Below are 23,458 nucleotides of genomic sequence, written 5' to 3'. Positions count from 1 at the left end.
AACAAAAATTGAGGTGTAATTGAACAAATCAGTAGACGTATCAGCAGTAAACCAAAAATGTTATGATTCCAATAGTTCACTTTTATTTATTTTTTTAAATAGACTGAATAAGCACGCAAGAGTCCTACTCATACGCATAACATCCTTTTAGTTCTGTTTCCTATGAAACTTCACACTATATGTTCAAGTGTTCAAGGTTTTGTGTGACAATCTGCTTCTGAGGCTTCTTTCCCATATTTATGTTTTCAGGACATTTTTAATCCATTGGTTGGCTCAATCAACAAACAGATATCTTTAAAGTTACGGGAGAATAAAAAGAAAGAACAGATGAGGCCTATGACTAAAGAAAAGACCACATTCCATAACAAATACCACAAAATAGGCCGGAGGCAACTTTTGAATGCCAAAATCTTGCTGAATATCTTAAGTCAGAATTGCAGTCAATTGTAAGACATGTATGAGACATAAAAGGCAACTCCTGCTTTTTACTGACGTGCCTGTTTATAAGAAATGAGAATAGAAACATTATTTAAAGCTCTAGTAATGCACACCATAATATTTACTTGTCCAATACCTGGGTCACTAAAAGTGGCAAACTCATATCCCTTAATCCCAAATCAGAAAAAAAAAAATAACAACAGAGATCTATTTTTTGATCAAAAAGCAAAAATGGAAAAAAGATACCACATGGTAATAATGCTCCAATGGTCAAAGAATGAACTTTTCACTCGTGTGAAAGATTACTCTTCTACTTTGAAGGCAGCTCTCCTATTTCCACTGAAACGAACACTGAGTTCCTTAAGGGAGGGCTTATCAATCACACGAGTAGTACCTTACTCTGAATTATCAGTGTTGTGACTAGCAAAAATGCCTTCTTTGCCAAGCTATGTCTGTATGACAGTAGAAGATTGGGACTGACAAATGAAGCAATAAAATAATGTGTTTGGTTTTTTTTTGTTTTGTTTTGTTTGTTTTTGTTTTTTTCCTAGCAGTCTTTTAAATTAAATTACAAAACCAGAGAACTTGTTTATATTTTTATCACTGGACCCAACTGTGTAAAACTGATGAGCTTAACTCTCATTTCTTTTGTCAAGTAACATCACATGACTGATTACAAAGTTATGAGTTAGTCGAGATGCTCACATGTATTGCACAATTCCTATCCGTTTTACCAAGTATTGCTAAAATATTTTTAGTGAACATATGTCTCTGCATACCAACTTAAAATAATGGTGTGCACAATTACCAGGTTTCACACGATGTACTTCTGGGGTATCAGACGGTTTCGGTTTAGGAGGAGTAAGTGGTATTTCTTTTGGAGCTGAAAGAAAGAGCTCAGTTTGCAATCAAAATTTGTTTAACAAGGGTTGCTCAGAAGACACAACGCATGCCACAAGTTTATAGTGAAGAAAAGATAACTAAGTGTGGAACATCAAAGCCATCTGATGAAATCAGAGTTTGAAGAGTGTAATGGAGATGATATTGAAATGCTGTGCATTGATCAGAAATAGATTTGATGTCTTCAAAAGAACTATAATTTTCCATATGAAAGCTCTACATATCAGAGAGGAAGAGAGCACATGCATGTGCACCAGAGAAAAAGACAGACAGAACACAATGATGAAAGGATCATGGAGTTTTTCATGCAAGTTACTAAGAGGCAACTTTTATTGCATCAAGGACAGCAAAACTGCTTTGAACTATGTTCCCATACAGAAGTGCATCAAGAATAATCGAAGTCTAATGACAATGGCAGAACAAGACTATAACCAGTAAAAAGAACAATGATTATGTGTGTGAAATGATATGCTGGAAGAAATACATTCATATGGGATGAAGTGCTCAAAACAAACAGTTTTTCACTACGTGAAAACAACAACATTACCTAATGTTACCCTTGGCCATTGGAAAGGATGATAAGTTTTAGGTGTAAAAGATTCCAGAATGGATTCAATCGTTGCTGTTGGGAGAAATGGTGACAGTCGTAAGACAATAAAGAGCTAATGGAAGAAACTCTTGCTTCGCAAGCAAAAACAAATCTGTTTTTACAAGAACAATATAAATATCTCACTAATTCTTGGACACTTTTCAGTTTATCTACCTAGTATGCATTAGAGAGAAATTCAGTCTTTTGAAATGCATAGAGCTTCAGCGTCTTTAAATCATTGCATTTGTGATGTGCAGGAATTTTGGATGTTAATTTCCTCCTGTCTTTACTGTAACTGGTCTGGATCTGAATCACTGCCAAGTAAGATTTTGAAGTTTAGCATTTCCACATTTTGAGTTCTGGTCCATTACTTAAGGAAAATGGTGTGTAAAATGCATGAATGTAATGAAGAGGATGTGTTGAACGATCAATCAGCCAAGACACTTAAACTATAAAATTTGGACTAGAAAGCTGACAATCCAACTACTGTTTCAGTCTGAAAGTATCAAGTGTCTGTAACTGTGACTTTTGTCTGTGACCAATTTCATGCAATTAAAGGAAACATTCTCCTTAATATTCTTAGCAAGACTACAGCAGTAGAATGCAGCTTACAGCATACATCACACTATTTAAGTCAGTAGCATTGGACAATAAATACTGTCTTCTCGATTATCTATGTGGCATATTTTTCAAGATACTTAAGGCGAATCAGGTAACTATGAATTGCCATATACATCATAAGTGTGAGAAAGCAATAATGTCAACCACTAACACCAACCTAAACTCAAAATCCAGATGTTCTAGACGGTCTAATCCAAACGTACACTGAAAGTGAAGACAACCTGTGTAGTCATTTCAGTGAGTTTTAGAGCCTGATCTGAGCTACTGATTAAAAAGAACTAGGCAGTGTATTGTACCTGATTCGGTATCTGCTATTTCAGGCTTACTAGGTGTCACAGGGCTTGAAAGAACAGGTTGAATATCATTGAAAGCTATAAAACAAACAAACAAAAAAAAACAGTTGACAGTATCTACTATTATTGTTTCCATACGTAGCTTTCTGTTCTTATACCTAATTTGCAATGCAGATGTCCATCCATAATAAGCATACCTTACCTTGAAAATGGAGCAGTGCTGGTTTAGAGTAGGAACTGAAGCTAGTGGATAAAGTGATAACTGAAACTAAGTGGCAGCCAACCAAAGCTAATATGATATTAGACAGCATAGTCCACATAACTGAAAGCAACCCAGAAAATATAAAAGATAAAAGAATTTCCGACACAATGGCTAGAAGCACAAAGGAAAAAGGGTAGAAAAAAATAATTCATGAACACAAGAACATAAGAACAATACTAATATACTTCTGCACAAGACTAAATTGTTTTCAGTGCTTTGTTTTCTTCGAAGATGCTGTGAGTTTGAATTTTTTTAGAATACGTGCTTATAAGTGATATTCACACACAAACACGGAGACGTAACAAACAAAGGTTAAAACAAATAAATAAAAAATTAGCACCAAATACTAAAGCAAACAAAAAGCAGTAAGAAAAAGATTTAAGACTCTGGCATAAAGAACAGCAGAGAATATATGTGTGCATCTATCTGAGCATATAATAATTAAACATGAAGGTACCTAATTGGCTTAAAGAAAAAAAATAAATTAAGCTTTAGCCATTTTGAATTTATTTATCAAGGTTACTTCATCTAGGTGTATTTCAAAATACCCTTAATAGCTTTTTGATAAGCAAATGAAAGACTAGAAACACCATCAGATGAGTTTCTCAGTAGCAAGCACACACACTATATATATATATGGATATATCTATATATATACATATAGATATAGATATATGTTTCTCCATTGCCAAAACAGCACACTTCACAATTAGCTTCTAACACAGAGCAATGCTCCAAGAACCACAGCCAGAGCTTTCAGGAACTTACTATTTACCTGCATCTTAGAGGGAAGGATACATTAATAAGGTTCATACACTTTTAATTTGCACTTGACCTCAAGTCTGTAGGCTTGACAGTCTGCTCACGCAATGCTTAATGACCTCATGGGTCAAAAATACTGCCAGTACTGCCAGGCCACATGCCTGGCCTTGCACACCTGCCAATACAAAAGAAGCTGCCACCATGAGCTTCTCCCACGTTGTCTCTGAGTGCCACAGCCAAGTGCGGCAGCTTCATCTCCAAACGGTGCTTCACCCCAACACAGGCCCAGAGAAATCTAAAATCACAACACCACTGGGGAAAAAACTCTCGTCCTGCACCAATTCCAGACAAGCAAGAACCATCGTTACCAGATTAGGCCAGCAGCACCATCAGGTGCTGGCTGATGGTAGCTCTGAACCCCAAAGACGACCCTGTGCTTCACCACCAGGTGAGAAGAGGTAGCGTGCTTCAAGTCCTAGCATGACCTCAAAAGCAGCATGACAGCAGAGCACCCACTTCCAGGTGGTGACAACGTAAATGAATGCACAGACGACAGATTGGCTGCCTGGAAAGCCAGCAGCAGGGGGCATGAAGAGAGGGAAAGGAGAAAATGGAAGAAGGGGTTTTGCTAGTTACCCGTCACTGTTTGCTGGGTTGCCAGGGGGGAAGAAGAGGTAGATTTCAGCCTTGGTCGCCGGGTAGCTAAGATTAAACACAAAAACCACCTTCAGGTCCTCACGTTGGATGCCGTCAAATAGGTGATACCAAGATGCAGCAACAAACAGGGAGATGGAGCTCTGCTTAAGGCAGGCCTCCATGTCACAGCATCCCATCCCATGGAATGATCCTCCTGGCCTTCAAATCACAGAGCTAGCCCCAGGTAACAGAGGAAGCCTTGAAGTGGAGGAGGCCCGTAATGCAGACACTTAACAGTGTAGCTCTTATTCCAGAACCATTAGGGACCAACTATGCCATGCACCTACTGCTCAGGACTGACAACACTAAAACAGGCTCAACTCTGCAGGGAAAAGCACTGCCCGAGTACCCAAAGGAGGAAGGGAATCGCTGGCTATTTACCCATCACAGTCCTCGTGGTTTCCGGTGAAGCAGACGAGGTGGATTCCGGAGCCCGTCTCTGGGTCGCTACGGTCAGACATGGAAATGATCTTGAGATACCTGCACAGCCCTGCCAGAACAGGCTACCTAAGGCCACACCACTCCCCGTGACATCTGGAAACCCCAAGTCTTCCCTTATGTTAGTCCCTAAGCTAACTGACTCCCCATAAGGAAGCTCTGGGACACCTACACCGCATCAACAGCAACACCAGTAGTAGCAGAGTTGGCTTTCTGCCATACTGGAACGTTTCGTTCTAGAAAGAAGTTTCTGAAGAAAAAACACATGTAGAGACAGACACACAGACAAGCGAGACATGGTCTGATAGACTCTCTGCCAAATGGCCCTGCAAACAAATGATTCGCAGGTGACAGCAAAAGCAGTGGTTCAGCCATCAGAACCATGGAACTAGCGTGGCAAGTGTTTTCTCAAGCCAACGTACATTAACAAACCCAGGTATTGCTCAAAGCAGGTGAAAATGACATCAGGTGATGGAAGGGGAACAGAAAGACAAACAAAAGTATTTACCCTCCACTGTTCCTTGGATTGCAATGGAAGGAGGAGAAGGTTTCACCTTTGGTCTCTGAGTAGCTAAGATCAAACCAGAAAACTGCCTTCAGATTCTACAGAGGAACAGTGTTTTTCAAAGCAGTACCAGCATGGAGTTGGAAATACATGAAGTGCACGTTACATTCAGCTATTTTACATAAATACCTGCTCTTGTCACAGTATTATTCCATTCTTAAAGCAAGGTAGGCTGGCTGCATTAACGTGTATAACACAAACAGTTAACATTTTACTGAACAGGGCCTCTTGAGCAGAAAATTTACATGGAGGAGTCAAGAAGCTCAACAATGAAGTATCTCCTTGGTATCATTTATAAAAGGGACTGGTCACATTACTGATATTATGGGTAAAACATCACTGGTATTGCCACTAGCAAGGAGAAAAAAAAAAAAAAAAGGAAAAAGGTGGGGTTGCTAAATCTTAAAATTTATCTTAAGTATTTTAAGATATTTTAAGATATCTTTTAAGTATTGCCAAAATACAGAAATTGTAATGCAACTATTTACCCATCATTGTTCTTGTGGTTTCCAGAGGAGGAAAAGAGGTTGACTCCAGGACCGATGTTGTGAAAGCTAAAGTCAGAGACAGAAGCTATTTTGAGATGTTAAGGCCTTCTTGCTACATGTATGAATGCATCATTTTAACCACATCCAAATAATCCAGTATTTCATTTGTGGTTATCAAGGTCTACTTTTCGTACCTAATAAATCACTTATCTTTTTTTTTATTATTATTATTATTTTTTATCATTCCATACTACCAAAAGAAAAAAAAACAAAAAACAAAAAACAAAACCACCCCAATGAGCTGCTAAACACTGCTACTATGAAGAAAAGTAAACAATAATGAAGCATTCTTTATACACAAGATGATTAGAGCTGGATCAGAAATTTAAGCAACATGAATTAACAACAGAAAACCTGAATTCTGGTAGACCATAATGACTGTCTTGATGTTCTACGGTTACTTCTTAACTGTAATAAATGACAGATTCTAAAATCAATTTTCTAGCACTGAAGTAATAATTTCAAGCTATAAATTGAAACCTAGTAGATTAATGTGTGGCCAGAACTTCAGCCTACATCCAAGATACCGTCATATTTTGGTAATGGCCACCTTTTATTTTATCTGGATAACACTAAACTAGCTCTCACTTCTACATTCCTTGTCATCCTTACAAATCTCAACTTTGGGAAAAAAAAGAACGTATGCCTGGGCAGAAAAGAAAACCATAGCATCTCTGCAGAAAAATGCACACAGGTAACTTCAACACGGAGTTCCATCAAGATCTGGAACAATAAGAAAAACTACTTGTGCTTTCTTAATCAAAATCTGTAAGAATCTCTAACAGAATAGCACCTCCTTAATTTACAGCAGCAGGTTTCCATTCTGGAAGAAACATGAAATACTTCAAACAGACAGAATGTTATATCCATACCGTTAAACAAGCATGGGCTAAAAGAAGAGTCACACCTACTGTCCAGAAGTTAATGAACTAATATCCAAATGACTATAGTGAAATGCAAAGATAATGGTAAAAAAAATATATATATGTATATATATATGTGTGTTATTGATAATAAGAAAAAGAAAAAGAAGAGAAAGTTGATAAAAGTGCAAAGCTAATTCTTAACACAAGCAGAAGACAGGTCAAACAGTAGATACTTTGGAAAATGGAATAAAAGTTTTGGAACTGCCAAACACACTGGTAAGAATATGTTATAGGAAAACTGGAAGAGCAATGATTTGATGGACTAACAAAGGGAAAATTTCAAACATGGAATTCTTGTTCTGAAAGAACTCCATGAGATTCCTCCATCCTAAAACAAAACACCTAGAAAATGTAATAAAACTCCAAATAGGCTTGAAGAACCTTGGCAAACAAACATTTGCTGGAAAAAACAAACAAACAAAAACACTAATAAGTAATCAATCAACTAACTAAACAGTTGTGGGTTTTTTTTGAGAGGCATCATGAAGATCACTAATCACTGCTAAAAGACCCGCTCCAGGGGAAATAACATATAAGCAAGTATTTTAGGGTAGTCCTCATTGTGTGTCTAGAAATCCTCATCTTCCTTTAATTGAAAGACTCTTCCATTCACTCTTTTCTCTCTCCAACACACACACATACGCAAAACCAAATCAAACCAGAATTCCTCAGGCAGGTTACTTCAAGGCAGTCCTTCAAATAAGAAAAACTGTATATGCTAACTGTTCTCATCTCAAACCAAACATATGCCTGAAATCTGTTAATCAGTCATTACTATAATGCTTAATCACATTTTCAACTCTCCTTGAAATCTGGGACTCATCTTTGCATGGGAATGTTCATGTGTCATTAAAATGATTAACGTCAGACTAGATCAGACATGATTCTATCCATTCTCCCAGACATTGTAAGTATTGGGCCCCTATCCACCATCTGGTTTGGAAAGAGCACAGTATAACTTTCTTTACAGGCAAAGCATACAGAATGAAAGAGATGAACTTGAATGCGCTATTAAGCCAATACGTAGAAAACACTGCTGAATGATTCTGTTAAGGCATTTGATCAGATGTTATTGCTCAGTATGGAAGATGTGTTAGTGATAAATACTGATCACTATCTCTGACAAATAAATGCATAAAACTTAAGTCATCTCCATGTCTTGATTTTAAGAATGTTTTGTTGGAGTGTGCAAGCTTTACCATTAGTTTGCAATTACAAGCAACTGGACAGCTGCTAAAAGTTTCCTATCAAATGCACATTTACTCCACTCCTTACTGCAAGGGAGTTCTGGCAACAACACGAAAAGGTCTTTGGATGGAATTGTCATTATTGAAAGGAAACAAAATATGTCTTCATACAGACACAGTAAAACAAGTAGAACCTTGAGTATTGATATAACTGCATTTGTTCACAGTTGTTCTGCAACACATTGACAAGTTTTAATGTAATCTCTGCACACAAAATGTTAAAGAACCCTACAGAATAAACGTTGGCAAGGAAGAACAGGAAAACTATATATGCTTTAGATTAATTATTGAATATCGTGCAAATAATCTAACAAGTTAAATTTTATTGGAGTCTAGCAATAACAGGTTTCCAGAGTGTTTGATAACACCATATAGAAGTGGAGCAATTTTTTTACAAATATTTTGTTTAATTACAGTGCTATGTAGCTGTTTAAGAAGTTGTACTCAAGCAATGCATTGCAATGCATGTGATAATCATGTTTTAATTCCTATTAGCTTTGGACCTATCCTGTCTTGTTTACTGGCAGCAAAGCAAAATGTCTAACTTAGATAACTGCTTTGAAGATATTTGAATGAAGGGATTGAAGGATCTATTCCCTGCTATATTAAACCTTCCATATTCATTCATCTCCATGCAAACTGGATAATCCCACAAAATGATTTAGGTTACCTTTACTTATTTTACATTTATATTTGCAGCTGAATATCATCATCTGTAAAGCATCAGGCTGTTGCTTAATTTCATGTTGCACTGCCAATATGTTGCAGATTTAATACTATTTTTACTGAACCAAAAATGCTGGAATAAAGGAACTAGTCACATTGGCCAAAACTTACTAAACGTGCATGCTCCATTTTAAGGCTTAAAAATCTGTATTAGGTCAATACAGGTATTTGTATATTGACTCATATTTCTAATGTTAACATTAAGCTTTTAAACTGTCTAAGCAGATTCATCTGATTGATCAAACTGTTTTAATTTATTAAAGTGAAAGGAATAAAGATGAACAGGTAGGAAGACCAACTGCATAAGCATTATTTCCACAGAATGTCAGGATAGCAAAGGATCATGAACAATTTCCTACAAGCTAAATACAGCAGGACTCAGTCAACAGAGGGAAGAACTGCCATGGAAAAAAAAAAAAAATAAAAAAATGTGGCCTTCCAATTATATAAGTACCTTGCTAAAGTCTAAGGATTCACAAGTTACTGTCTGTGGAACGCTAACAAAACTGATGTAGCTCCTGCACACAGTTCATGCTAATTCATGCTAACAGTGTACAGACATGCTAAAGCTTATTAACATCAAGCACTGCAATACAGACTTCTTAATATATTAGGAATGTAGACCAAGGACAGAAAAGAGTGCTTATTATTTTGTTGTATCATAAAAAAATTTCCTAAGTTAGCCTGGTATTTGAGAGAACAAATTAATTACTACAGTTCTGTAGTTATTCTAATTCATGTTAACTAATAACATGCCAAAAGTATGATAAAATCTGTGTCATAATTTTTATTTAAAACCACATTTTCAACTATTACCAGGTACAGCTGACAGCATTTCTTGGATGCCAGATGTTTCAGATCTTGAAGAAACAGGCTGCTTTTCATCAAAAGCTGAAATAAAATCTGGAGTTAAAATGAAAACGGACCTCAGAGCCACAGTATTTGAACAGCAGCTGTTGAGCAGTTCAAGACAACACGGATGTGATCAAGCAAGATAGCAGCAGCTTTAGAGATGACTGTGAAATGAGGTGCTACATGAACACTGAAGCTGGCATGAGGTGAAGTAAGGTCAATTCTGATATCTCATGCTAGGTAGAATTATTCTTACTGATTTTTAAGTACCTATTCTTTGAAATAAAGTTGATTACAAAGAAATGGTTGAGATGGGAAGAAATAAAAAATTTTTAAAAAGCGCCTTTTATCAAGTAGTCTTCAAAGCAATGTGTTTGAATGAATTTTAGCATTGTCCACGTGATGGCAAGGAATTGCAAAATGGTAATGGAATTACATGCTATTTACCCATCACGCTCTCTGTGGCTTCCATGGAGGGAAGAGATGTGAATTCCAGGCCTGGCTCCTGGGTAGCTAAGATCAAATATGAAAACAATCTTGAAATAATGAGTCAGGTTAGTTTTTAAATAAGGTGATCTTTTTCCCTTTATTAGCAGAGCCAAAAAGGCTACATTTATTTTAAATTTCTTGTATGTACATTTTTAAAGTGATATTTATGATAGCTTACTCTGTTCTGTGTGTGTGTGTATATATATACACTTTTTTTTTTTTTGACACATAAAATCTAATTTTGAAGCATTTAATACAAGACCAACTTTCTGCATCTGATTTTCAAATTCTATCCAATAGCAACACCTGACAGGAAACCCCTTTCCCCCCACCTTTAGTTAGGATAAGCCTTTTAAATAAGGAGTTGCGAATGCCTTCTCATCTGAGATTAGGTGTAACGTGCTGAATCAGGGCTTAATTACACTTAGAAACATCACTGCATGCACACAGATTGGAAATCCTATACAACTGGCTTGGTGAAAAGCCTGTAGATGTTCTTTAGACAAAGAGACAGAGTAAACTAATGGTTTGTTACAAGAAGCTTTATTTTGTCTGCACACCAAAGCAGACACAATGTGGGATGCACATTAAATCCAGCTAGTCTGCATTTTAAAAAATCCTGTGGGAATGGTTGTCTGCCTAACAAAACCATGTGGTATCAACCTAAAGCAGGATCACAATTCAAAATCTCATCCTACAGACCAATTCTTTTTTTCTTATCTCTAAAATCTTTGGAATCAGAACAGTAGCTTAAAACTAAACAAATTATTGGGAAATATATATGTATTTGTAGCAACTGGATGACAAGTTACATACATGTAGAAGTAGCTGATATAAAAGTTTTAAGAAAAAGCCTGCTGCAGACACTTGGCAGCCAATATGCTTAAGTAAGTCTCTGCCTGTTGAAAAGCAATGCCAAAATGATGTAAATAATTACTGAATCTATTCTATTTAGCCAGTACTGCCCTTGTGGTTGCTATGAAGGAAAAAAGAATGAACTCTAGTGCCGGTTTCTAGATAGCTAACGCCAAATGAGAGAAGTTTAAGACATTGAGGCAGGCTGTTTCGAGAAGATGAGTTATCAAAGGTTGTATCATACTTCCTGTTGATGCTAGATGCATATTCAGCCCAGGGACCTTAATTTCCCCCAGCTGCCACAAAGTTCATTTAATATAAATACCAAAAACGATCATCCTTTGGTGTAAAATGGCTTAAAAACATCTAAGTTTTTGTGATTATATTTTAATGAAAACACAGATGCAAAAAATCAGTTTCTACCCAATCAGTAAGGTCACTGTTTCTGTTGGAAAAAATATGCAGCCAGTGATAGAAACGTGCTCTGACTACTTCTGTGGGCAGCGTTGTATGAAAAACTGAGAAGTAGGTGCTTTTGATACTAGGAACATTCATGACCTATTAAAGTCAAAGCACAAGCAATAAGAAATCCAGATTGTCTGATTCTCTACGTCTATGGAAAATGCTGTGATAGTTCTGACAGCACACACCACAGAGAGCAATAATGCCACACCTGACTAGCTGCTGAAAGTTTTCCATCTGATGAAGATATGATGTGACTGAAATGACCTTGGAAAGCATACAGTTCTCAACTTGGAAAGGAAACAAAAACACTGCACTAATGCGGAGGCAGGATAACTGTCAGTGCCACCCATGGAGCAACAACACAGCTGCATCATGTTTGTGTTCAGTATGAGTTTTATAACAGAGGAAAGCTCAGACATTTCCAAACGTATTGGTGATGAGAAACTGAAGGAACATTGACTGAAATTTAACAAAATACTAGGGAAAACATGAGTACTGTACGTATGATGTAATAGGCTAAACCCCAGATGACAAAAAATGTTAATGATTCACTCAATTCCACTTTACTGTTGTCAGATATAACAAGTTTGAAGGGTGCTTGAACAGTTACTGTAAGAGAGAAATACACCATTTCCTCATGATGTTAGATCACACTGCCTTTCACAAATACATTGCTAATAAATTCACTTTTTCTGTAGCTATGTTACTAAGTTGCATTTAACTAATATAGCAACAAATGCAAAAAGCTGCTGATGTATTAGGTTTTAGAACTATGAAAATAAAAAATCATCAGCACTTGACCTTACTAATTTCTCAGGGTATTTTACAGCTTATACTACCAGCCTTTTTGAATCTGGGCACTTAAAATTAAAGACCAAATCCTTCCTGAGACTCCTACTATTGTGTTTATTTATTTAATAAACGTTGAGCACCAATGGTTTCCAGGTAATTTCTGTGTGTTCAACAAATCTGTAAATAAGGGTATTTCAGTCAGGTCATACAATGTGTATCTTTGACACACAAGCATTATACAACACTTAAGTCCATTTAGTAAGGTTAATGCTCATTGCCCTTAAAATATTGACACATACTCTTATAAACACATCAAGAAGAGATGACATCATACTACAGTATTATGCTAAATGCAGTCCTGAAACCTTCATGAATGATGCTCTTAGGAAGTAATTTTTTTTTCTCTGCAATTCTTGAAGTATTCCATACTAAATCTAGTACACTAATCAACCCACAGCTTCTAAGACAATTGAATGTATTTCAGAATAACCAATTACTAGATATGCCACATGATATTTATGGAACGCTAAGCATTTTAGATATGTTGAATCTTGTTGAATATGTCAAGAAATAGCCTGGGTTTCATCGAAAGTTGAAATGAAAATCTGGGCCTAAAATGTTCTAACAACCCCAAAGACAACAGAATATTAGGAGGAATCTGGTAAAGGAAAATAAGCCATCCAGGCAGTATCAGTCCAAATGGAAGCAAAATGAGAGATGGCTTGCAAGTCAGCTGAGAAATTACTATTTTATGACAACAGTGAAATTCTTTTAATTATTCTCTATTAGACAGGACTCCTATAATCTAGGAATTTGCTTTCTCCATTTTGAAGCTCCTGGAAATTGAGCTGAATTGCAGCTCCAGGAAAACAAACAAAAACCTAACTAAATAAAAAAGGAACAGCAAGAGACACTAATATGCTCTGATAGTCATTAGTCAGTAGGTCAGTACCAGAAAAAGACTTTGTATGATGCAGAGAACTACAGAAGCGTTAAAAAACAAAATCCAACAACAAAAATATGACTCCAAATGGATCAAATGAATGTGATTGCTACCCATAACTGTTGCTGATGACTTAGTTTCTTGGGAAATCATAAACAAAGATATTTCCAATTCAATTTTAATTGCAGCTGAATGGAAAGCACATAAATAAACCCAAGATAGAGTCTCGTATGGTATGGTAATGAGAAACACAAGAGAAAAGGAAATACAGAGAGAGTCCTTTGTAAGCCACAATAGCTCCAACTAATTTTTCATTCAGAAGCCAGTTTTGCATATGCTTGCTTTGTTTTCTGAGCACACTATATTGCAGAATTGAGATAATTAATTTTAAAGTTGGCCCCCCAAAAGAGAATGGTTGATATAACAATGCAACAAAACACCCCTTGTTTAAATTGTCCTAGCACAAACTGAAACACAGCTGAGAATATCATGGAAGCTCTCTACCTTTTTTATGACCAGATTCTGGGTAAAATCCCATGCTCAAATATAAATGCACATATTCTGCCTAAAAAAAACTATGTTTTCTATAAAGACGGAGAAAAAATTAATGGTTAGAAAAAACAACCATAAAAATATCTTTAATGCCAAAAATCCGTACTACAGCAGTCTTTGGAATATTACCTTTTCCAGAGACTAGTTTAAAAAGTTGTAATAGGAAACAAACATTCAGCTACAAGATCTCTTGAAGAAATGCCTACTAGCTAAAGACAAAACACTTCCTCCCAAAGGATAATCATCATCGTGAAAATCTGAAATTCATCAAGCTGGACATTTTTGTCTCACCTGCTAAATTCTGTCCCACCCTCCTCTCCAACCCCTCAGTTATTATCCTGAAAAGGCTAGACCATACTTTACTTACTTGAACATAGTGATGTAGGCATACATCACTTAACTTGAAGCCAGATCTGTTGGATACTGGCAAGTATTAAATGTAACATGAAGCATTAATGAACAAATAGAACACCACTGCATGCAATATTAAAAAGCTAGGAGAAATAAACATCGGAATAGTACTATTTCAATATCAAGAAAGATCAAGGATTGGAAATAAAACAAACATAATTTACCAGTCTCTGTCTCTGACATTTTTGTAGATGAAGATATTTGGGAAGTGGAAGTAACATGAAGAAGGTTATTCGAAGCTGGAAAAAAAATGTGCCACATTATTTAAATGATACAAGAACGATCACTGCCCAGCTGGTGTGCACACTGTCTCATTTGAATGGGCCTGAGAAAGAAAGACACCTCCTCTGATGGAAGCAGTAGAGAAATGGGAGCTGAAAGCAAGAAGCACTAACATGTTGTCCTCTAGACAAGCTGTCACTTCCTCCCCAGAGACAATGCTCGCAAACAATGGAAAAAGCAGGGCATCAAGCAACACAACTGTGTAACAAATGCAGCAGGCGCTTCTGCAAAACAAGCTGCACCCACAAATATCTGTACTCTCTGTGGCAGATGACAATGATGCTGGATGGTCTGAAACAGAGGATGTGAATGGGAGAGAGGGAAAGGAGAAAATGAAGAAGAAGGGGTTTTACTAGTTACCCGTCACCGTTTGCTGGGTTGCCAGGGGGGAAGGAGAGGTAGATTTCAGCCTTGGTCGCCGGGTAGCTAAGATCAAAAACAAAAACCACCTTCAGGTCCTCATGTTGACTGCTGTCACACAGGCGATATCAAGATGCAGCAACAAACAGGGAGATGGAGCTCTGCTTAAGGCAGGCCTCCATGTCACAGCATCCCATCCCCTGGAACAATCCTCCTGTCCTTCAAACAGCAGAGCTAGCCCCAGGTAACAGAGGAAACCTTGAAGTGGAGGAGGCCCATACTGCAGATGAGCCCTCAAAAGGAATCCAAAAGCTTAAATGTGTAGCTCTTATCCAAGAGCCGTAAGGGACCAGCTGCAACGTGCACCTACGGCTCAGGACTGACAACACTAAAACAGGCTCAACTCTGCAGGGAAAAGCACTGCCCGAGTACCCAAAGGAGGAAGGGAATCGCTGGCTATTTACCCATCACAGTCCTCGTGGTTTCCGGTGAAGCAGACGAGGTGGATTCCGGAGCCCGTCTCTGGGTCGCTACGGTCAGACATGGAAATGATCTTGAGATACCTGCACAGCCCTGCCAGAACAGGCTACCTAAGGCCACACCACTCCCCGTGACATCTGGAAACCCCAAGTCTTCCCTTATGTTAGTCCCTAAGCTAACTGACTCCCCATAAGGAAGCTCTGGGACACCTACACCGCATCAACAGCAACACCAGTAGTAGCAGAGTTGGCTTTCTGCCATACTGGAACGTTTCGTTCCAGAAAGAAGTTTCTGAAGAAAAAACACATGTAGAGACAGACACACAGACAAGCGAGACATGGTCTGATAGACTCTCTGCCAAATGGCCCTGCAAACAAATGATTCGCAGGTGACAGCAAAAGCAGCGGTTCAGCCATCAGAACCATGGAACTAGCGTGGCAAGTGTTTTCTCAAGCCAACGTACATTAACAAACCCAGGTATCGCTCAAAGCAGGTGAAAATGACATCAGGTGATGGAAGGGGAACAGAAAGACAAACAAAAGTATTTACCCTCCACTGTTCCTTGGATTGCAATGGAAGGAGGAGAAGGTTTCACCTTTGGTCTCTGAGTAGCTAAGATCAAACCAGAAAATTGCCTTCAGATTCTATAGAGGAACAGTGTTTTTCAAAGCAGTACCAGCATGGAGTTGGAAATACATGAAGTGCATGTTACATTCAGCTATTTTACATAAATACCTGCTCTTGTCACAGTATTATTCCATTCTTAAAGCAAGGTAGGCTGGCTGCGTTAATATAGGACACAAGCAGTTAACATTTTAGTGAACTATACCTCTCAAGCAGAAAATTTACGTGGAGGAGTTGAGAAGCTTAACAATGAAATACCTCCGTTATTATTGATTCTAAATGGGACTGATCACATCACTGAGACAATTGGTATTTCCACTAACAGAAAAAGGGCCAAAACAAAAACAAAGAAACCAAAGGTCTCCTACAGACATTGAAATGACCCTGAGATACCTACAGTCTTCTACGGCAGTCCAAACAACACCCCAGAATTCTAAATTCAGAGCAAGATGTGACATTTTATGGCATTATCTTATGATAATATATGTAGAATCATAGAAACTGAGCTATTCCAAGGAACAGGCCTGGATATACAATCCTTTACAGAACAATGTAAGTCAAAACAGCACAGGACAATCTTGCTACTTGTTTACGAACATAAGAAAATTTACTTTCGTATCACTTTACCATTCCACTCCAAACTTCCCTAAAATTGCAGCAGATACAACAGGTTTTTCTCTCTCTCCCTCTGCCTCCTTGTCTCCCCACCAGTTACAGAGCAGAGTGTGTACTCCCCAACTACAACAATGTAAGTCAGAATAAACTTTCCATTTAACAAAGTGCCACTGTGCCTTTTGGAAGACTGCCTAAATGCCAGGAGAACTAAAATGAAGAGAGAGATCATTACCAGCTGAGACTGGTGGCATTTCTGGCATGCCAGATGTTATGGATCTTGAAGAAAGAGGCTTCGTTTCACCTAAATCTGAAAAGATAATCTTCTGTTAAAAGACTTACTTACTTCAGGGCTACTACAGATAGCACATGACTCAGCAGACAGAAGTTGCGTTGTTAATATGGAAGTAGAGGGAAATTTGCCTGCAAGCCAGCTAGGAATGACTATGTCTCATGAACTGGCGGTTGGTGTGCGTGTCAAAATGGAAGCAGTGAGAATTCTTATTGCTGGTTAAAAATCTTAAAACACATATTAAGATTTGGAGGTAGTAAGAAAACACCTTTTGATTTAGAAAGCAGACAGTGGGCCAGCTAACATAAAGCCAGTCAAAACAATCTTTTCACAGAAATATTGCACAAGTATATGTTAAGCCCCTCTTTACCTTCCACTCTTAAGTGCTCTTAGCACAGGAATAAAACTTGGAAAGGCAGCTCCACAGCTGGGAACCTCAATAATGAGAAAACCAAAACCAACCAAAGACAGCCCATTCCAAGGCCCCTCAATCCCCCATCTATCACAATGAATGACAAGTGCAAATGAGAGTCGAGTTAATTGCAGCAATAAATGGTATGAATTACTGGGATGGTGACAACTAAAGCAAGGAAAAGTTCCAAAAACAGCTGTAAGGATAGAAATGGAAAGTAAATCATTAAAACTAAAGAAAGGCAACTTATCAATTTTACCCAATGTTGTTTCTAACAAATGAGGTTCTGTGGTAACTACAGGCATGGTTATCTCCAAATCAGTAGTATATCCAGCTGCAGAAGAAAATGTAAATACACCTGAGAAACAGCTTCATGTAAATAAATTAAGGAGGAAGATTTGGGGAAGGGAGAGAAAATTTACCTTCCACTGCTCTGTAGAAGTCAAGATAGATTTATTTTTATAACAAAGCATTCTTTGTTTTTTTCTGAGTATTTTAAATACCATCTCTACCTACTTGGCTGAAGACATTATCTTACTTTCTCATCTGTAAAAATGTTTACAAAGGGACTGAAAACTAACGTGTATATATAGTTACATGTAGATTTGACTTAAAGAGCAACTGAAACAAACAAACAAACAAAAAAAAACAGATGAAAAATTTTCCATCATCAGCTTTTCCACATCTTTCCATTAAGGTAAGAATTCTTCATAAAATCTAAGAAAACAAGTGTATTTTCAGCAGATGAAAGTCTGTCTGTACCACTTCATTAAATAACTTAGGTCAAGGAAATTTCTCAATTTTGGCCAATTTTTGTTCAGTCCAACTTGGGCCCAGGTATCCCATATAACACAATGAACTAATTTGAATAAAAAACATTATCTGAGAGTAGGATGCTTTATAGAATGGTGCAACTAAATTGAACTCCTGAAAACTGTTTTCAGGTGCCACGAGCCAGTAGGTTATAGAGCAGATAACTTGATAAACTACAGCTTTACTGCTCTAAGTTTTCAACAATGAACTGCTTCCTTTCCCTTACATCTGCTCCTACCCTTTTCCTCACTGCCCTCTACTCTCATGAACCTATTAGGTCATATTCAAGCAACACCTACAAATATTAAGCATCCTCACATTACCAAAAGCTCTAGGAGAAATAACAAGCTATCCCCACAGCTGTAGCTCACAGTAAAGCTTTGTTAGAAAGGTCTTGACTGAGATGTGTTTATTTTCTCATTTTAAGCAAATATGCATGAAAAATCACAGCAAAATGCATACCGAACATGTATATTGAAAGACAGACTAAAAGAAAGTGAGAAAGAAAATCTTATCACTGGAAAAGTGTATCTTACTTGACTATATCAGTCTTACTCGACTTTTGCAGCCTTGTAAAAGTTAGATCTTTTCTTGATAAACCTGTCAGATCAATACTGCCTTACACAGGCTGCATTATGTATCTGTAAGCTAGTTGCAGTCTTGCTTTTCATCTGTGGTGTGCCTGATCCCAGGAGCTATGGCACTGTTATAGGATTTGAAAAATTACCATATAGGTCAACAGCCAATGCAGGCAGTACGGAATAATTGTCTGAAATGACAAATATGGGAATAGCAAACTTTTCAGCACCCCTCCCCTCAAAAAAAAAAAAAAAAAAAAAAAGAAAAAAGAAAAAAAAAGTTATGCTTCTGAAATAACATTACTGTAATTTACCAGTGTCTGGCATTTCTGAAGCTGTAAAAGTTTGAGGAGTAGAAGTAGCATGAAGAAAACTGTACGAAGCTGGAAAACAAAAACAAAAATCATGCCATATTGTTTTAAAATTAAAAGAACCATCTACAACAGCATTATCATTTTTTTTTTGAGCTGAAGAAATCTCTAGCTAGTATTTAACACGACATCCTCCAGAAAGGTAAGACTCTCAAATGTAGCATAACCAATTAAATATGAGTTCAAAACAATTGTATTTATTTAGAATACTATGCACAGATGCATAATGCAACTGATGACCAAACTGTAAGCAGAACCACACAAGAAGTTTTGCATTAAAAAGGAGAAAGGCAGCTCAAAGAAGAAAGGGAACAAATTATGAATAGAAATCAGCAGACTGGAACAGTATGGAATTTTTCCCTAGGATTCCAGGGATCAAACAGGAGGATATCCTGGTGCTGAAACTAGAGAAATAAAGTATGACAAAGCAGGAATGGTACCAAATGAAACAAATGAACTGTCTTTTGTCAGATTTGAGTGGCTGACACTTCCAATTGATCTTCCCTTTAGTAATGGATTTCCTTCAAAAATGGATTTCCTCCAAAAACATATGCATCTTGCATTTCACTATTGGCATGCTAGTGAAGTGAAATCTATCCAACTGGCTCTGTATACTTTTTTTTTTTCCTCTTTTGGGTAACTGTCAGTGGCCCCACATAAATAACCAGTTCTTAACACCCAAGTCTCCTTATCTGTAAAATAAGAGTAAAGTCATCAGAGACATTTTCTAAAGATCGAGTAGCCAGTGTTTAAATCTTCAATAGCATTGTCTTCATAGTACCAGTTTTGAGATCTGGCTGTTTAAAAGTAACCACGTCTATATTCACATAGGAAGGCTAAAAGAAGTCCAATATTTTCAAACTGTGTTGGACTATGCAGTTTCCATTCATCTCTTAGGACTCTGAGCACTTCAGCAAGTCACGATACTCTACCTACAAAACTCTGGTGTGGACAGATCTATTTAAATTTGGCATTTACCATAAGTCTGATACCGTTTCAAAGCTTAAAGTTACATGTTGTAGCCAAACATGAAAATAGATAATAAAAACACCTAGCAAACCAGTAGTTCAGTATTTCATAAAAAACAAAAACAAAAACAAAAAAACCCACATCATTTAGAATCCTGTAATTTCGTATAGCAATTCCATATCTGCAGTTATTCTTCATGATGTCAAACTGAACAGTTTAATGAGAAGCACTATGTCTCTTCTGAAAATTCCTAACAGTCAAGAGAATTAATCTTAGGAGAAATCATTACCAGACTTGGTTGGTTGCACTTCTGTGGTACCAGATGTTTTGAATCTTGAAGAAACAGGCTGTGTTTCATCAAAAGCTGAAAAAAGAATCTGAGCTTAAAATGCTGAGACCTGTGACTTAATGGGTTAGCATAAGATAGCTTTGTGAAGGCTGTGAAATTCCAGATGATGGTAATGCAAAGCTAAGCAAGATGGCACATTGCCTGGAAGTAAGGTGCAAGACAACTGTGTCATAACAACAAGGGATGATGAGTCCTCTGGCCTTGTAATTTGAGTTCCACGTGCCCAAAAGAATGTTTATCAGCAAGAAAATTTTATCTCATTAAATTTTCTAGGATAAGAGCTTTACAGTAAGTGAGAACACAGTAAGATATGACATTATCTTTAAGCAGTCAGTTTTTTAAGCCAGTAATAAATATGTTTTTCAAATGATTACACAGACAAAAATGTTGAATAAGCAGCTCTGAGAGTTGGTAGCCAACATTCTAAGGCAGATCTTGGAATTACCATTTGCAGATCTAAGTGATGCTAAGATAATTGAAAAAATATGGAAATAATCCACTGATTACCTATCTCCATCTTTCTGGTTTCTGCTGAAGGTAGAAATACAGATTTCAAGGTTGGACTCTGAGTAGCTAAGAGCAAACGTGAAAAAAAAAAAAAAAAAAAAAAGTGAGATAACCAGGTAGACACTCTCCCTGCAGAGTGGTATGAAATTTAATCTTAACTGTAACTATCAAGTTTTTGTTTGGTTTGAATCTTTCTTCTTTCTATACATTTTTACCCTATTCAAACTTTGTCATACATCAAATCAGGCTGAATCTAACTTGAGAGGTTTTTCTTCACTGTCCAGCATCCACAACCCAAACGCATTTGATATAACACTTTCAAGCGTGTACCAACTGGTTACTATTTCATTATATATAGCTATTTTAAAGGAAGGTGTAATAGAAAAAGCAAAAAGGAGTAGGTAAGATGAAGTCAGTGAAATAATCACGGAAGTGAGTGAACAGCATCTTTCATTTGTTATGTTATAATGAATACTACTACGAAGCCCTTAAAGTTATTTCACTTAGAAGCATGGGTAAACTGAAGTGTGCTTGTTCTTGTAAAAGCACACAAGCCATCAAGATGGAATTAGGTTTTCTTACCTAAAGTCCAAGATGAGTACATTTCCACTATGTGTGGGCTTTACAATAGTGTTCTGCTTCTAACAAACAGATCCTACTAAAAGTCAACCATGTGTACAGGCCAGTGAGTGCCATTCCTTCCAGTAAACAAATTGGTACTCATTAATGCCTGTTTGAATTATAATATATTTGAAAGAGAAAATTTTCATCTCTATGTTTAATTGCTCTTTATCAAAACAAGGTTTATTTTTTTGAAAAGCAGTTAGACTAGAATTTTAAAACTCATCTTCTTTGAGATCGCGAAAAAATATTCAAACAAGGTGTGGGGCTCATTTTTAGTGCAGACAATGTGAATATAATCCAAAAAGTGAACATGTGTGTTTCATATATTGGATCTGCTTTCCCATTTGCCTTCAATCCAGTACGTCATACTAATAAATATGATCCCAGGTTACCATAATGATTTCTATAGAGATGAAAATAATACAAACAAAAGCCATATGATTCACAGCTTTTGTCAACAAAAGCTTCCTTTGATCCATTATGTATGAACTATGAGAGCTCTCCCAAAGGCAACAGAACAGTAAGGCCATGTTAACAAAGCTATCTTTTCAGAAAGTTTTGAATTCTTTCTGTGTGGTCAGTATATTTAGTTTACAAAATAAGGGAGATGTCTCCCTCTGGTACAGTCTAGATAGAAAAATAAAGAAAAAAGCCTTCTGGGGAACTAGGGCAGAATACAGGTCACATATACTTAAACATCAGGAAATAAATTTTGCTTTCTTCACTGATTTTATAACCCTAGGTGTTCACAACATGCAGGGTGATTTTACAGTGCAGTGAAATCTCCCATATGTGACCCACTCAGTCACTTTCACACAGTATCTGAGTTCAGCACGGACTTCACTGGAAGCACAGACGCTCCAGTTGACCCAATGGCAGGATCCAGCCTCACATAATTAAATCCTAGTTTTTGCTATATGGAATTATTTGGCAGAAATGGAATACATTAGAACAAGACCAAAATAAATATCTAAAACACTTATGTTGCCTCAATTGTTATTACTTTACCTTTACCACTTATACCAGCATAAAATTAGATCATTATTCCCCAGCAGAAAGCAAAAATACTTCTTATCCCTTATAATTTCCAGGTCTTAAGCTACATTTCCATCAAATATGTTCTTAAAACACCGAATGACTTTCTATCCAATGCTACCTCTACCAGCATTTAATCGAAATTATTTCACTACAGTGAAAACAAGTATGTATCCCCATTCCCACAAACACATCTGGAAAAGAGTTCTCAAAAATTGTAACAAATTGTGAAGATCGTTCACATATTCTGCTTGGTTCAAATATGCACTTCAAGAAGCAAGAGCTAGTCCTGGAAATTATTTTAAAATTTGGCAGAGTGCATTAGGTAAAAGTATGTTGTCTAAATAAATCAGCACTACATGATAACTTCTTGTCTAAGGCTTAACGAAATACTAATCCATACTGACATAAGATCACTCCAGTTATCTAGTGAAAAGAAAGCCACAATCTGTAATGGCACGGGTGCAACTGTATAGCCCTGTAATATGGTATTGCCACTGCTGGTAGCATGCCATAAACTTTGTACATAGTTCAGGACCCAGGCCTGGCAGGTCTGCCCTGCCCAAACTCTCCTTGACATGCCTATAGCTTTGGTTTGCTTTGGTCTAGCTGTAACAACTCCTCCAACTGACTAAGTGACTGTATCAGTTAATTTTTATTGTTTATCTTCTTGTAGTACTATATAGTACTACAGCCTGTCACTACAATAAAACAAAACTAGACTGAGAATGAAAAAAGAAACTTGCAAATTTTGTGAAGAAAAATCTCATTGCTGCCATA

The 23,458-nt window shown here is 37.0% G+C and overlaps 1 protein-coding gene across 14 annotated transcripts in view; it reads right to left on the bottom strand.

Annotated features, from left to right (window-relative positions):
* ABI3BP (ABI family member 3 binding protein) overlaps positions 1 to 23,458 on the bottom strand; it is a 148,632-nt gene that overhangs the window by 58,730 nt on the left and 66,444 nt on the right. For 8 of the 14 annotated variants that reach the window (XM_082781299.1, XM_082781308.1, XM_082781309.1 and 5 more), the window contains exons 13-30: positions 21,020 to 21,085; positions 20,453 to 20,527; positions 19,138 to 19,206; positions 17,692 to 17,766; positions 16,964 to 17,038; positions 16,042 to 16,104; positions 15,477 to 15,542; positions 15,013 to 15,078; positions 14,535 to 14,609; positions 10,311 to 10,376; positions 9,828 to 9,914; positions 6,053 to 6,118; positions 5,508 to 5,570; positions 4,943 to 5,008; positions 4,502 to 4,567; positions 2,845 to 2,919; positions 1,886 to 1,960; positions 1,247 to 1,321 (exon numbers count right to left, since the gene is read on the bottom strand). In XM_082781299.1, coding sequence (XP_082637425.1) covers positions 1,247 to 1,321; positions 1,886 to 1,960; positions 2,845 to 2,919; positions 4,502 to 4,567; positions 4,943 to 5,008; positions 5,508 to 5,570; positions 6,053 to 6,118; positions 9,828 to 9,914; positions 10,311 to 10,376; positions 14,535 to 14,609; positions 15,013 to 15,078; positions 15,477 to 15,542; positions 16,042 to 16,104; positions 16,964 to 17,038; positions 17,692 to 17,766; positions 19,138 to 19,206; positions 20,453 to 20,527; positions 21,020 to 21,085 — 1,269 coding nt within the window. The remainder of the gene's footprint in view (positions 1 to 1,246; positions 1,322 to 1,885; positions 1,961 to 2,844; positions 2,920 to 4,501; positions 4,568 to 4,942; positions 5,009 to 5,507; positions 5,571 to 6,052; positions 6,119 to 9,827; positions 9,915 to 10,310; positions 10,377 to 14,534; positions 14,610 to 15,012; positions 15,079 to 15,476; positions 15,543 to 16,041; positions 16,105 to 16,963; positions 17,039 to 17,691; positions 17,767 to 19,137; positions 19,207 to 20,452; positions 20,528 to 21,019; positions 21,086 to 23,458) is intronic. The other 6 variants (XM_082781306.1, XM_082781307.1, XM_082781311.1 and 3 more) reach the window with 6 other exon arrangements.

The sequence above is a fragment of the Aythya marila genome, assembly GCF_965140915.1.
Source record: "Aythya marila genome assembly, chromosome: 1".
Classification (NCBI taxonomy): Eukaryota; Metazoa; Chordata; class Aves; order Anseriformes; family Anatidae; genus Aythya; species Aythya marila.
The sequence above is the reverse complement of the archived record's forward strand: the minus strand, read 5'-3'. Positions and strand labels throughout refer to the sequence as shown.